At 42.6% G+C, this 16,814-nt stretch overlaps 1 protein-coding gene across 3 annotated transcripts in view; it reads left to right on the forward strand.

The window, feature by feature from the left end:
* Nucleotides 1-11,721: 11,721 nt before the first annotated feature.
* The window catches only part of rnf38 (ring finger protein 38), a 67,575-nt gene continuing 62,482 nt past the window's right edge, over nucleotides 11,722-16,814 (forward strand). For 2 of the 3 annotated variants that reach the window (XR_016091341.1, XM_088920014.1), the window contains exon 1: nucleotides 11,729-13,589. Coding sequence is in view for 2 of the 3 variants with exons in the window: in XM_088920014.1 (XP_088776140.1) it covers nucleotides 12,977-13,589 (613 nt within the window). In the remaining variant the exon portion in view is untranslated. Of the gene's footprint in view, nucleotides 13,590-16,814 lie in introns of all 3 variants that reach the window. The other variant, XM_088920836.1, reaches the window with a different exon arrangement.

The following is a 16,814-nucleotide window of genomic DNA, read 5'->3' on the forward strand; positions in this document are numbered from 1 at the left end:
TCTTCTAAAATATGTATTTTAACAACAAAATGCCAACCAGGGGACACATGTAGAAAATATACGAAAATGCATTTAACAGTTAACAGGAGGTACATCTTTACCGAAAGGGTGGTGGGAGTGTGGAACAAGCTACCCAGTCAAGTTGTTCAAATCGATACCCTGGCTTTTTTTCAGGAATGAAATGATGTGATGAGATCCACTGATCTGTCCGGGTGGACCAAGTGGCCTCCTTTCCTCTGTGAACCTTGGGATGTTTTTATCACTATTTACTATATTCAATGTTTCAGAGGAGTTAACCTGCAGATTCCAAGTTAAGCCCAGAATTGTTTTCCTCCTTTTCCTTTACTTCATTTCTGCCGAACGCATTACTTAAGCTTTTTCATTGGTTAAGATTTAGGTTTTAGAGACTTCTGATTTAATTTGCGATAACTGAAAAGGGTACAGTACCAGACAGGAAGTCAAAGTACAGCATAACATATCCAGTCTTTGGTGATATTTTGCAGGGTGGAGATTATTTGTAAGATCCAACAAATGTCATTATGATTATAGAGGAATGACAGTAGCTGAAGTGAAATTATCCCAGCTTTGTTTCCATTGATTTCCATTACAATCAATACAGTTGGGACATTTTAACTTGAAGATGATAAGTGATTTGACATTAATTTGAGTAGGTTTGACTGTAAAGAAAAACTTGAACAGAATTCCGAGGCAAATATATCTCACATCCAAACTAATTACATAGCTGTTAGCCAATGGCAATATCTGAACAATTGGCATGTCTATTCTTTAGCCTGTGCTCTGAACAAGTGCCTGTGCTACCAGAGATGCTGTACTTAGGATCCAAGTGCTATGAATGCGTAATTAATTATACAGTGTATTATGCAAGCAGGCGTATTGTGTATGAGGTGTATCATCTCACTTTATTTGACCAACCTGAAATGGAAGAGATATCTTACCAAGAACTCGTCATTCACCAAATAAAATTTTCTTTCACATCTACTCCATAATCAAAAAGCTAGAGAGTTCCTGGCTTTTCAACAATGAAAGTAAAACGATGCATGTAAGACACCTGTAAAATCTATAAATATGCATGATCACAAAAATAATTATTTCTCTGATATCATTTTGTCAAGCTGAGTTTTAATAAACCATGGCAAGGTGTTCTAATGCTTCCTTTCATGGAAAAAAGTGAATTTTCAATCCCCATACTGGAATACATCCACTCAGAAATGATTACGGTAATCCTCAATGAAAAGTTGAAGTCCTTATCAATTTATTTATAACAAAGCTCAGGATTCAAGAGGAAAATTGATCTTTATTTGTAACTAATTGCTCTTGAAGCATGTATTTTGCTTAATACAAGTACATGTTTTAGATTACCTATACACTACTGCCAACAACAATTAATGTGCCTGAAAATATGGTGTAATCATTACATATTACTGTCAGAACTCATTTCATTCTTATACTGTATTACTCCAGTCCACTTTACTCTACAAAACCCAGAATGAGCTCCAGTGGTGCAGATTTCTTCTGTGAATTTGCTGAATATTGATCTCATAAACGCCTGCTCTGACAAATTGTTTCTAGTGATTTATGTGGTTCGGTACATCAATGAACTAACTTTCCGGCCATTGATATCTCCATAAAGGTCATGGTTCAAAAGATAATGAAGGTATTTGGTTGTCTGAAATCTCACCTCGGTGTTAGCAAATTGTAAAACAGTGGGTGTTAGCCGACATTATAAATCAACCAATACATCTGAAAAGGCTAGAACCTTCAGAAACTACATCAAGAAGAAATGCTGGGAAATTAAGATCATAGAGATGTGCCTTTTCTCTATAAGATGGTGGCTTCCTGTGGTACATTTCAATGGCTTTGTTAGGTCAGTTTCTGGGACACAGCTTTTGTGGGAACTGGCTTTACTGGGATGCTTTGTGAAGAGATTGGTCAAGCCCACACAGACTCAGTGGTTTCATGACTAATGATTGCCCAGGCTTCGGCACGGTTGTAATTCTCTACATTCCTTTGAAGTGCAGTTTAATTTGGATCACTGAAGGATCACAGTTGGTGGTCTGAGAAGGAAGTGTAATGTCCGCTCTTACACCTCTCGCTAAAAAGCCTTTAACACTGCACTACCTTGACATGTTGTGAATGGAAATAGTGGGAAAAGGAAATCGGCACAGACACTGAAGAGAACAAGTGTTTTTTAAAGATAAATATTCAAGAGGCACTTCATAATTCCAGATTTATATGAGCTCTTTCCCTAAATCACTGTGGAATCACATCTTTTATATTTTATTTTTAGCATTCTCCAATTAATTTATGACACACAGCTCATGCATAGAAAAATACACACAAATGGAATTATATAGACTTTTTTTTAGGAATAAGTATACCACATTGGAGAGTAATACACTGTAGATGTCTGTAAGCTGTCAGACCCATGGGATGGTCTGTAGCCCTTTAAGATATAATAACTGTGACAAGCTTATTAATTTCAATAACGTGACCGTCAACAACAGAGAAAGGGTTATGAATACTAAAAAACAGAGACCAGACTCGGGGTAACTCCGCAATTTTGAAATTTGTATAAGTTTATGTTGCAGGAGAGGCTTGATATTTACTGTACTTGTCTCTAAGTTGGTCCTTGAGTGTAATCACTAAAGTTTGGAAGAAAAAAAAACATTTCTTTGTGCAACTCACAATAGTTGTAACAAAGTACAGAGGGTCCATTTCAAATGATGCTCACTACAGACAGTAACTAATTAGAACAAACTAATGTGTCCAATAAATGTTCTGTGGTTCCACAGTTTCCACAGAAAGGGAAACAGGTGACAATGAAAGTGCTTGTTTAGTCAACATGTTTTCTATGCTAGTATGAGGACTGTAGTAATCTGGCAAGCTGGTTATTAATTAACGATGCCAAAACTTGGGGAGTGTGAAAAAAGTGTTCACATATCATTTCTTCTTGCCACTCCGGATTAGGTCTGAGGGTAGAAACTTTTGTTTTTTGGGTAGGTGAGTATGGATGCCAGAATTTGCTAATTATTTCCCTGAGGACAGAGCAAAAACCTGCATAGGACATATTGCTCATTTTCATAAAGAAGTAAAGACAAACTGTTGTATGTCATTGTTGACTCCAAGCCTCCTTTCTGCTGTTGTTTCCTAACCATTTTGTTTTTCCTGATGATTTCTGTCTGAGCAGAAACCATTAGAAAGTTAGGTCCAGTAATTGCCTTCTCCCTGATGCCTTTTCCGTAATAAATCCACAAGACAAGAGGCCCAGACTGTTGTTTTTCACCACCACCCCCCTCTTTACAATTCACACACATTCCACAATCTGCCGCCCTCGTTTTCTCCAGGAACTGGTGAGGATACGATCATTTGATCCTCTTGAGCTGACCAGAATAGCTTTTGCTGTAGTTTTCTGTGTGACGTTTCCAGCAGTTCTGGGAATAAGACAAAGAGACAGGGAAAGAGAAATGCTGTACCGCAGACAGAACTTCATCTTGGATATTGAAACTGCCTCAAATCTCGTTCTTTTTTAAAAAAATTTGATTTATATACTTTGCTTGTTTTTCTGGCATCCCAGGTTTAAGTGAATTTGCCAAGTGCTGATGTAGGTCCACAAACCCCGAGTGAATGTTCTTTGTGGGTTTTGGTTTATATCTTTCCTTTTAACCTGAGCCAATCCTCTGTGCCCCCAATCCTCACTCCTCATACAAACACACCCACGCACACGCACACACTCAGATTCACATTTGCCGGGATAGTCTGGACTCGGAGAAGTTTGGCAGACACATCCCTAGTGACACTTGCGTTATCCCATTCTTGGCAGTCTGTTACGAAGCTCTTTAATATTAGTTTCAAAACAGATGATAAAAACATCCCAGATATTTTATTAAGGAACTTTGACATGCATGGATTTTTTCATTTTTTCTTGTTTGGGATTTTTTGCTTTTGCACCATACTCAGAGGGTATTAGTGCATAACGCTTATCTTAAAAAAAACTGCCTATAGCATTCGTTATGCTATATAAACGTGATATATAAACATAGAAGCTTAAAATCAGATGTATTGCATTCATAAACTTTTCATTTCCTCTAGTTTTGAGAGTTCTTAAACTGATTAGGTGAGGTCATTTACCATTTTTATTTAGTAATGCCAATGGGACAAGGCATGGAAGAAGGGAGGATTTTCATTTTTATGTTTTGTTTTTGACATTTTATGTCTTCCAAGCTGAAAGACTTTGCTTTTTAATCTATTTAAACGCAGTTTACTGGATGTTCACTTCTGCGTCATTAAAAAAAAAAGTTTGAATATTTTAACTGCAGTATTGCTGCAGTTTGATTGTCATTGGCTATCATTTGATTTTGGATCCTCCCAATGTGAACAGAAAAATGTTTTTTTTTTGCAGCACACAATGTCAGCAGACAGGAAAATAAGAAAAGAATATTCATTTACTTGGCTGATGCTTTTATCCAAATTTTTATCTTCATACTTATTTACAGAGCTGGACATTTAACTGATGCAAACTATCAAAATTCAATAACAGCAGTGCCGCAACAGGGATTTGAACCCAGGTCCAAACAGCAAGGAGTCCAGAAACCTAATCATTATGTAACGTTACAGCTGTCATAGTAACACTGGAACCATTTTGTCAGCTGCAAAAAAAACAAGGAAATTAATATTTAGTTCACTTGGAAATGAGAGAAACCATCCATTAAAGTGCAGTGTTAATACACACAATGCATGCGTAGGCTGCAAAGGAACAAGTAATAGGTTTATTCCATGCTGAAAAAAAGAAGAAAGAGAACACAACGTTTTGGCCGTGGAGCCTTCTTCAGGTGTGTAAATATTATTTTACACATTCTTTAAGCTTGACATTGGTTTTTTAGCATAGGTCTGATCAAGCCACTGACCAAATTCAGATGTCACCTATTTCAATTTATCTAAGATAAGAGAAGATCACTGAGTTGGCCATCTTTCAATTTCTTGTATTAGGAATTTGTCTTTTCGCATACCCCCAACTTGCTCTCCAGGAGACACTCACACAGGGAGAGAAGCTTGGGGTCAGAGCCCAGGGTCAGCCATTTATCAATCAATCAATCAATCAATCAAAGTTTATTTATCAAATTTATACGGCACCCCTGGAGCAGTTGGGGTTAAGGACCTTGCTCAGGGGCCCAACAGAGTAGGATTCCTCTGCCGGCCGCGGGATACGAACCGGCAACCTTCCAGCCACAGGCGCAGATCCTTAGCCACAGAGCCACTGCACCGCTAAATTCATGGGAATTACTTTTGGTGTTTAAAAAGGTTTTAGAAGCCTTAAGACAGGAGTGGAAAACTACATTCCAGGTATCCGAGTCTTCTAGTTTTTGTTTGGCTTGAACTCAGTTACAGAGGGGGTCTAATTATTTAACAAACTGTAGAATATCTTTTAATATCTCTAAACTGTCTTCAAATTGTTTTATAGTTAACTGTACTTACAGTGAGTTGGAGAGTTTATCAGCAGCAAACTACTTTAAGAAATATCCTGGATGTGTGTGTATAAGTAAGAAAATAATCAGGGTCATTGCTTGAAAGACCAGGCTGGTACATAATCTAGAAAACAATAGAACCTACAGGACCTGAGTTTGAAACTCCTGCCTTTGCAATGCCCATTCAGCCAGCACAAAGCAACAGAGCCTTGAACACTATATTCTGCAGATAATTTAGTTCATTCGTTTATGATCTCTCTTTTTTAATGCTTGTCAAGGTTTACGGTTAGGGACCTAAAGTACATTTCAACTAATTTCACACTAGTGGAATATAACAGTAAGCTTTACATTGGCGTAACCGTATGTAAAGCATTCATTTAGTAAATTTATCTGCAGTATCTCCTTGCAGTTCTTTACAAATTTGAGCTCATTATTAAGGGAACTTCAGCATTAACACTCTGGTTTCATATCTTTAACGGGGCACTTGGATCATCACTATGCCCATGAAACAAAACAATAGGGCACTGAAATTTCATACGCCGATGGCAGTAGTCTGCTCTCATGGCACAAAACTGTCTCTGTGCAAATCCATGTCATGTGTAAATAAAACAGAACATTTTCTAGTTTTACTCTTTCTCTCGTGTGCAGGAAACAGACAGAACACAGAAATAATTAATCATGCAGCTCAATATTCTTTTAGTTACTCAAACAGCAACAGCATCAAGAGATACAGATCTCTATCTCCTGCTGCATCACCCACAATGCATAGGCACTGTACTGGCTGCTATTGTCTGGCTGCCTTAAAGAAAGAGAAGTGTTTGTCCTCATTAAATTTGCAGAAGTCCTGTCTGGTCTGGTCCTCAGCACACCTCCCTCTGCTCTGTACACCCCACCCCCCATGTGCTGGGAAGGCAGAGGCTCCATGCTGTTTGGCCTGCATTGGTGGTGATGATTCAATCCTTCTCATCAATGTTGGGATCGAGGGGGCTCGTGACAACACACTGTGCAGCTGGGGTGTTCGCCAGATGCCCCTCCCCCCGTGTTTGAATCAGCCAATGGGGAAGCCCGGGAGACCCCCTCGTCTCCTCCTCTGCCCCCTCCCCTCCCTCTTCCTTCTATCGCATTATCTCATGAATAACAGCGGCACAGTGGGTGAAAAATTGATCTTCCTCGCTTGGTCTTGTTAATTCGTTTCCGTGTGAAGGCTCGCAAAATTAACTGTGTCATTTGCATGCCAGAATTTCGACAGAAAATGGCAGAGTAGCGTTATATTCAAATAGGTTGAATAAACGCGATACTCCTACGGGGCCTAGAGTCATTCCACACAATAAGTAACATTTATTTTTTTTTTCCAATACTGGGCTTTTATTTTTTATGTCACTTGTACCTACAATTTAATAAAATATTAAAAGAGATCCAAGCAACCAAAATAATGCTTTACTTTGCCAACATTAACTTACACTAGTGATTTAACCAAATGAAGAACTGCACACATACAAAAAGTATCTTTTTCTCTGTAGTGGTCTCCCATTGTTATCAAGAAGCGAATGTTTCAAAAATGGGTTCTAATGATTTGGAGAGCACCCATTTATAAGACAGACCATTTACTGGAAAAAAAACTTTACACAATCTACTCAAGGGTACAACACCCACAGTGTCCTGATCTAGAGTCCACCTGTAAACACTATTCCACACTGAAAAAAAAAGAATTCCCCTTTTAGACTACATTTAGAATCTCCCATATTTAATTTCAAAATGCATTGCTTGAGCTTGAAGAAGATTAAGTTTTCATTTGTCATATTTAGAATGAATGTCTTTTAGATCCATGACTGCTTTTGAAGAATTAAAGGAATTGATTTGCAACTGTTTCAAAACAATTGATGATGCAGTTTTATGTTCAATTTGTTTATTGGATTTTTAGAGAAGATAGAAGACAATTACATGGTACCACATACAGTACAATAACGAACAACTGTAAACAATAATCATGGTACAGCATGGTAATGCAGTTTTGAAATATGAATACCTCATGCATTTAGCAGACAAGTCCTAAATCACTGGTCAACAGACCATTTTTTCAGGGTTTGAAATCTTTATACCAGATCATCACATTCAGTAATGACAACAGTTTGTAAAATTATATCCTTTGCAACTATAGTTAAATATGCTCCTGCCTTGGTTTTTTTATTTTTTGCACATTTTTTTGTTAATCACCCATTTTGTCAGTATTATGATTTGTGTTGCAAAGAGTTCACAAACTTCTCTCTCTAACCTCTGGGGGCATTCACAGCTAAATCCATAACCTGCAGTCTCACATGTCCACTTTACTCATGAATCTGGAAATGCTCCCTTAACAATTAAAACTTTCACATTTTACAATGAGCACCAGAACAAAGCACACATTGGAATTAAGGTGACCCTCTCTGCTTATGTGCCTGAAATAAAGTGCATGACTACAGTACACTCTTCTTGTTGAGAATATGACAGATAACATAAAAATGGAGCAAAGGCTTAAGGGGACCTAGACCACGGATTTGGCATTGCTGTCTATTTTGTGATTTAACTTAAAGAGGGCAAAAAAGTGCAAATCATTCCTGAAAGAAATTTGTGAAAACCAAATAGAAGATTGTCACAAAAGTATCTGACACAAAGCTATACGAGCAGATGGATTTTGAACATTAATAAGGGGGGGTATAGCGACATGGAATGGAGCAACAATACTGTCTGGTGGTGCTACGTGGCTTGTCAAGGCTCTGACCACCACAAGAAGCATTCTGATAATGAATGGGTGAATGAATGTTAAAAAACAGAATTATTTGTTCAAAGTCATAAGGTGGCTTTAAAGGTGGCTTCTCAAAGTGCTTTACAGAACGACAACAACAATAAAAAAACGCACAATATGAATACACAATGAAAGGAGACAGTAGATGGGGTTACTGAATACAGTAGCAGCAGAGGGGTAAAGAGCAGAACCAGTTAAGTAAAGGCTCTTTTAAAGAAGGTTTTGTGTCTGGATTTGAAGGAGTTTAGAGAAGATGACTCTCTGATTTCCTTGGGGAGAGAGTTCCAGAGCTTTGGGGCATAACAGGAGAAGGCTCTGTCACCCATAGAGTATAGACGGGCTTGGGGGACAGATAGGAGCCCAGAATTAGAAGAGTGTAGGTTGTGAGGTGGGGAGTAGGACGATAATAGCTCAGACAGGTACTGAGGTGCCAAGCCATGCAGAGCCTTAAAGGTGAGGAAGCAAAGATTCTAACAGCTAACCATGTGCAAAAGCCGTTAAATAACTTACATAATAACAGATGCGAGCCATCTAATATATAATTTTAAAACAAGTCAAAAGCATGAAAAAGGAACCTGTTCGCAATGCAAACTCAAGCTGTCTGTGCCACATATTGTTGTGATATATGTGAATTTGAGGTGATCTCCATCAAAACCCAAACTCCAATCAATATAGTTTTTTTCCAATTCTTGTTTTTCAGACATGTATCACTTTTTTAACACCCTGGCTCCTGGATCGAGCCCTCCTCGATTCAGCTCATCTGCTGGCTTTCCGAACTTCCTTTTAAAGTGTGTCTAACTCTCGTGATATAGAATGAGCTGTGTAGCTTTTGCAGTTTTTTTCTGGACAGATCGCTCAGAATTGATCAACTGAACTGGAGCACAATAAGTGCAAAACCAAGCTGAATTATCCCTGAACAGATTCCTTGATTAGCTTCAGGAGTATGTGCTGGAATATTCTCCAATACTTTTGACACATCACAAACATGGCTGTCATGAACTATCACATAAGTTAGCAGGTGGGGATTTTGTTTCCTTATACATGTATCTGTCTGTGGCCCTTTATAATTAATAATTGCTTACACTTATATAGCGCTTTTCTGGACACTCCACTCAAAGTGCTTTACAGGTAATGGGAACTCCCCTCCACCACCGCCAATGTGCAGCCCCACCTGGATGATGCGACGGCAGCCATAGTGCACCAGTATGCTCACCACACATCAGCTCTCAGTGGGGAGGAGAGCAGAGGGATGAAGCCGATTCATAGATGGGGATTATTAGGAGGCCATGATTGGTGAGGACCAATGGGAAATTTGGCCACCATGCCGGGGTTACACCCCTACTCTTTTCAACAAACATCCTGGGATTTTAAATGACGGAATTTTTAATGACCACAGAGAGTCAGGACCTCGGTTTTACATCTCATCCGAAGGACGGCGCCTTTTTACAGTATAGTGTCCCCGTCACATAGACCGCAGGGTGAGCCCCACTAACACCTCTTCCAGCAGCACCTAAGCAACCTTAGTTTTCTCCCATCCAGGTACTGATCAGGCTCACATCTGCTTAGCTTCAGTGGGCTGCAAATTGTGAGTTACAGGGTGATATATGATCCCTTTATTAGCCATAAACAATTTCTTGCATTAGGAATTTGTCTTTTTGCATATTCCAACTTGCTCTCCATGACACACACAGGCACACAAACAGGAAGAGAGAATCTTGGGGTCAGAGTGCAGGGTCAGCACCCCTGGAGCAGCTGGGGTTAAGGGCCTTGCTCAGGGACCCAACAGAGTAGGATTCCTCTTTCAGCAGGATTTGAACCGGCAACCTTCCAGCCACAAGCACAGATCCTTAGCCACAGTGCCACCACTATGTCCCTTCTTGTTATGGCTTCCTTCATGATATGGCTGTTGGCTATAATGAAGCTGGATTGCAATCAAGAAATGCAAAATTACTCTTTTCACTTCACAACATCTTGTGTCAAAAACTAGGACATGATTTTTTTTACAGGACTATGTTAGCTGAATTCCTTTTTTCCACAACACTGTTTTCTTTTCTTTCTCTTCCCAAAGACTACATCTGTAGAGCACTTTAATGATTGTGCTCCCTGAAACTTGATTTGTGCTTGACTGAATTACATCACCAGGTTCTCTGCAGCTTTCATGTGGTTTTACAAGGAACTGTTTTGTAGATGTCTGGCAGCAATATCTCTGTCAGTAAGGTTCCTCTGCATCTGTATGTCATCCGCTTGGTTTTCCTGTTATCAGTGTGTGGAGTGCATTCCACGGTACTTGGTAATGTTGAGGTCTTTTAACAATTTTTCTCAAACTCCACCGACCATGTAAAAAGTCAGTTCCGTTGAATGATGTTACTGATGCCTGAAAATGGTTATTAACAAATACTGTTAGATATATCTGAATCGAGCAGCAATGAGATCACCCTATTTGTCTACCTTCATGAAAAGCTCAGCGTGTGAGAATTTAAATCACTAGTGATAAAGAAATGATAAGTACTCTAGCATGACAATGCTATAAATTTACACTTTGATAGGATATCTTAAAATGTACAGTGCATCATACCATGTAAGCAAGGTGTTCATTTCTCCTGCTGTTCAAACTTATTTGCATCTGTAGCACAGAAACCTCATCGGTAAAATCAGTCTTTTGCACAGTACCGTACTTTGATCCAAAGTGCACAACAAATCAAAACTACAAAAGAAATAAAGTCTTTCTTTACCCAGTATTGGGGAACACATGCCCAATTAATATTCATTTAGGTGAAGTAAATAAAATACCATACAAATCGGTTAATGACGTTCCCATCTTCATTAGTTTGATTTCCAGCTATTACAATAATTTGAATGCCTCTGTCTCTCTATAGCCGTAATAGATTAATATTTTTTTTAATTAGCACGTTAATAGATTTATATAGCGCCTGTTATACATGTATTGGGGGGGGGGGGGGAAACAATAATAATGAACTGTAATCTGTGAAATATGATTATGAGGGCGATATCCTCAATAAATATGACGGTTGTCAATATGACCAGGCATGTCCAATCCATTTCGCCGGTTGTAGACTATACAGTTTTCGTAAATTATTTACAACTCCCTTTCCTTCGGCTGAGCAGCCTGGCGGGGCTGTGCGCATGTAGGGATCCCGGGCAGGCGCAAGCAATCGAGTGAAGCAGGAGGCGAGAGGAGGACCTGCGAGTAGAGTGGCCTTGTCCCCCTTTTGGTTCTCTCTCTCAAGAAAAAAAACTCTTCGCCATAACGTCGTGGGAGATTTAAACACGACCCGGTCGCCTTCTCTCGGTTTTCGTACGAGTGGTATTTCGCGACTGGTGAGCGATCCTGACTTTCCAGGCTTGATGTGTCGCGCCTTGTATGTATGTGTGTGTGTGTGCGCGAAGAGGGGGAGAGAGAGAGAGAGAGATCTGAAATCCCATTGATCTGTAGTCACATTTCACACTGACACCGACCGACCAGAGGCAGATACGCTCGGCGTAGCGAGTCGGATTGGGGTTCCCATGCTGGGGGTAGGGTTTTAAATCTGAGAGGACGGGAGGGGAAAAGAAAAGGGCAAGACGCACACTGCTACCCGAGGACCCTGGAAAGACGGCGCTGCCGGTCCCGAACTCCTTCAGATCCGTTCATCTGCCTGTGTGCGCGATAGGCTACTTTTTTTTTTGAAAGACCTCCCAAGCGGTTTTTTTTCCCCTTTTTCTTTTTTTCTCTCCAACCTCCCCCCCACCACCACCACCACCACCACCACCACCTCCTTCTTATGTTTTTGGCAGAGGGCTCCTAGAAAGAACGCGACGCGCAGATGAATCACATTCAGGACGTGAGATCGGTCAAAAGAAAGAAAGAAAACAAAAAGTCCGTCACCAGATAAATAAAGAGGGAGAGAGAGAGAGAGAGAGAGTAAGTAAAAAAAACATCGACTGGCCGCGTCTTTCGATTGAAGACGAAGAAAAGTGGAAACTCAGAAACTTTTTGGTTTTAGTTCGGACGCCGATTCTGTTTTTTTTTTACCACCACCACCAGAAAAGGGAAAGATTTGTGACTGCAGACGGATCTCTTGTGCGCTCTCGAAATCCGATGCAATGGACGAGTTTTTCACGGAAGTGAAGTAGACGCGAGCTTGGTCTTCACCCCTCTCCGTGTGCGTGTGTGTGTGTGTATATATACACACATCTCGTTTATCCTGGAAGGGAGGATTTGTGGTTTTCTCCTTTGGAGCTACAGTTTTTTTAAAAGGGAGACCTGGCCTGTATTTAAAAACAACAACAACAACAACAACAAGGATAATCCAGAACTGGGAAGACGAGGCGCCTGGGGGATTCTCTCCAGCTAAAACTGCGGTTGTAGCTTCAAGCCTCTCTCGGCTGGGCTTGGGCTGCCGATCGGTGGTTTAAGCGTTGCAACAAAAGGAAACAGCCGAACCAGCAAAAGAGCGGTTTATTATTTTACCCCCTTTTTTTAAACCCCCGCTCCTCACTTGGGGGGGAGAATTCACAGCCTCTACTGTTTTGGTGACCCACGCGATTGAGGAGTAATTTCCGGGCGCCGCCGGGGTTGGTGTTTGCTTTCCTTTTTTTTTTCCCCTCCTCCCCCCCAACTAGCTCCGAACTCTCTTTGAAGTGTTTCAGAAAACAACACACACGCACACACAAGGAAAAAAAAAAAAGAACCGAAAAATCCCGAAAGGAAATGCCAATCGCCACTGCCTCGCAGCCCGCACAGGAACCTTGTCTCTACTCCCGCTTGCACCCGATTTCCGACGCCGTCCCCAAGCAGGGCCATGTCTGCGAGGACAGGGGGGCGCGATCGCAGGACCAGGCCCAGCTCGGGGGGAGTGGGGGAGCGGAGGGGGGCAGGGGATCTGGGAGCCACAGCGGCGGCGGCGGCGGCAGGCTGCTAGCGGCCGGGCCCACCTCTCCCTCTCAGTCCCCTCCTACTCTCTCCTCCTTCGCCCCCTCCTATCACCACCACCCCCCGCACCCCCCTCACATGGAGCCCCCAAGGACCCGATCGCGGTCCCGGTCCGGGCTCTACCAGTACAGCATGAACAATCACCAAGGTGGCAGCAACGCCGGTTACGGTAATAACAGTAGCAGCAGCAGCAGCAGTAGCAGTGGTAGTGGTGGTGGCGGCGGCGGCGGCGGCGCCGGCGCCGGAGTCAACCACTTTCAGCAGCACAACTCCGGGTGCGTGGCGCTCGGAGCCCACAGCCCCTCCGAGAACCACCGTACCCCAGGGGGTAACCCGATCACCACCGCCCCGAGAGCCGCGGGGCCCGGAGCCGGCAGAGCGCCGGCCGCAGGTAAGCTCCGGGGGGAAACAGGCAGACCCGACCGGCCCGTTGGTGGTTTTGGCGAGAGGCAGGGAAAATTGGGGGGTGCGGAGGTCGGGGGGGGGGGGGTACCCCGGTGGGAGCTACGGCTGCTTCTCTGTGTTACGACATCTCGTCATGCAGAGTGGGGGAGGTCCGGGCTGAACTGCTGTTTTAACTCGGGACCCGCGCCCTGATCCAGAAAGAAATCCGTCTTAATAAAACACGGAGGCTGCTCCCACTTTTCAGAGGGGTGCACTGCTTTCATTTCATGTCCACTCTGAACGCTGTTTTGCAGCGCGGACACTACTAATCAAACGGTGGAGTCTGAGGGCGAGAGAGTTGCTGACTTCGGTTTCAGCCAACTTTTTTGTTTTTTAAAGTGAGTTTTACATGTCAGATCTACCTGCAAGTGAGTTAATAACTCGGGAATCAGAGGCGCGCCTCGACACTAAGAGTGGTGGGAGCCGGCATTAACACAGTCGTGTTGTGGAAGTGGATATCCTGGTTTTTTGTTTTGCAAGAAACGTCTGGATCCGATCACTGGATCAATTAATCTATTAAACCAAGCCAAGTACATAGGCCAGATAGTCTCCGACCCCTTGTAACTTTTTTTGTGATCAATCTGTTTTGTTAGAAACAAAGTAAGACAGTGTTATCAGTTGTAAGTACTGGTGATTATACTTTGGAGTTGTTTTTTTTTCCCTGAAGAGCTGAGGTGTCACATAAGAAGGGGCTTCCCCTATTTTAAGTGGAGTTTTTTTGTCATTGGCCCACATTGGGGACCAAAGCTGTGATGGAACATTTTTGGGAAATTAACGGGCGGTGTTCAAGGGTTTTCTGTGGTGGCAAGTTCAACATTAGCAATGCCACCACAGCGCTGTTTACGGATAACTAGCTGTTCTTCACAATCTATAACGTATGTTGGGCATGGTTTATGTTTTACCGTTTTGATAATGCTGAGTCGAGAAATCAGTCATTTGCTCTGGAATGTATGAAGTTTTGTGTACCAAAGTCTCGAAAGGGCCAGAACTCAGCAGTTTTTGTTGTTGTTGAAGGTGAGCTTGCTAGGCTTTCTTCACAATCTATGAATCTATGAATTGGCTTCATCACTCTGCTCTCCTCCCCACTGAGAGCTGCTGTATGGGGAGCGTTCTGGCGCACTATGGCTGCCGTCGCATCATCCAGGTGGGGGCTGCACATTGGTGGTGGTGGAGGCGAGTCCCCATTACCTGTAAAGCGCTTTGAGTGGAGTGTCCAGAAAAGCGCTATATAAGTGTAAGCAATTATTAGTATCATTATCATGTCATGCACAGCTATTTTTTAAACTGGATGCAACTCTGATGACCTGTGATGGGATATTCTAAAAGAACGGTCAGCGCACCATCTTGGATAAAGGGAGCAGTTAGCACATCAGCAGTAGAGGAGTTTGCCCATTTCTGGAGGCAAAGAGGAGGAAGTGTCATTGCCTGTTTCTTGCCACCTTGGAGTGTGTGGGCTGGTCTCAATGGCTGCTGTTCACACTGTGTGGGTCCCAGTTGTATGCATTCATTCACAACTACAGATAACTGATGTTTGGTCCCCATGTAATGCAGCATAACTTTATAGTTAATATAGTTGAACTGGAGTTGTATGGCCTAGGGGTTCGGTGTGAATAGAAAAAAAAGCCAGGCTACAACGTAAGAAACACTGCCTGTGAACTTACCGGCCCTCTGTGGTGTCCTGGAGAGGTTTGCCTTCTGTGAAGCATTTTGTGTGTTAACCAAGTCGAAACAAAGCATTTACCTAGCGAATTTGCACCGGGCTTTTGCCCAGGGGATGTGTGCACACCCAGTGCGTAGCAGCTCGAGCCATTCCAGGGTATTCCTAGCTGCTGGAGAAAACGGCGCTGACAGTTATTCAAAATAAGGTCTTTTTTTAAAGACCGGCATCTGGTGTTGGCTTGCATGACTTGAAGCCCTTGAAGAAAAGCTGAAGAGAGAGGCTATGCAATAAGATCCTTATTGGTTTCTCAAGTGTATGGATGTCCAGTTTTCAAGCTCGTCCCTTGACCTCTGTAGCAAGGGTTTTAGTTGAATGGATGATAAACACTTGTCCCCTCTGAGTCCGACGGGTCATTGTCATCATCAGGAAAGGAAAGCACTATCCAGGATAGCTAGGTCTGCAAACGTTTGTTCTCGGTACCATGTCTGGGATACTCTTGGATCACATTATTTGAGACCATGTGCTCTCTTGTTTGGCCGCAGACCTCTTTGGTGTGCCTATTCTGATGTTTTGGGCTTGCAAGTACATCTGATTTTCTGGGCATCAGAATGGGGGGAGGGACCGTTTCTATTTTATTACAAAGGGTTGGCTGCCACATGTTTGGCACAGCTCCTTAGAGCCGCTGACCCATCGTTTGTCTCCAGTTGCAGTTATTTTACAGGCAAACCTGACCGTTGCATGGAGAGACCGATCCATTTGGAGATGGTTCGGCTCTTCTGTCAATTGTACCGGTGAAACAGGAAAGCAGCAGAGATGCAGTGTCGTGTTGGCTTCACGCATTTGTATATGCAAATCCGCTCAGGAAAAGCTGAACCTAGTGTTGTCACACACCAAGAGCTCTGCGGTGTTTGTGTCTCTGTGTTGTACAGAATCCAGCTCTCTTTCCCTGTATGCTGGTGACCCTGTGTAGTTTTTCATTTTAATGTGTGTGTATGCTTAATAGACCCTATCAAGACCCATTTTTAATTGTAATGGCATTTTAAGATGCATGCATGTAAAATCCCTATCGCTAGCGCTATGGGTATCCGATACCGAGTTCTCCTCAAAGCAAGTCAAGCTTAAATTAACAAGAGATCAACTGGAAATTCCTGCCTGGGACGGTAAACATTAACATGTACGTTCTTTGATGCACATGGGAACAGTGCGAATGTCTGAGTCACAAGAGGCTGTGCGCATAACTTCATGCGTTGCTGCAGTTTTAAAACTCTACTGTGGGTGACCCGGCTATTCACTCAGAGCTCCAAACTGAAGGATGCCATGCGCTTCCTCCAGTCAGCCAGGGGGCCAAATGCAGATTTGATCAAGATTGTGTCCAACCCACCTGTGAGAGACATGCCTGCTGACCCCTCATCCGCCCCAGATCCATTCACTGGATCAGGTGAGCTTGTGTGGACATCTCCTCGGTTGTAGCGAAACCCGCCGCCTTCCCAGTTAAGGTCACGGGCAGGTTGA

The sequence above is a fragment of the Atractosteus spatula genome, chromosome 1, assembly GCF_055471065.1.
Source record: "Atractosteus spatula isolate fAtrSpa1 chromosome 1, fAtrSpa1.hap1, whole genome shotgun sequence".
Lineage (NCBI taxonomy): Eukaryota > Metazoa > Chordata > Actinopteri > Semionotiformes > Lepisosteidae > Atractosteus > Atractosteus spatula.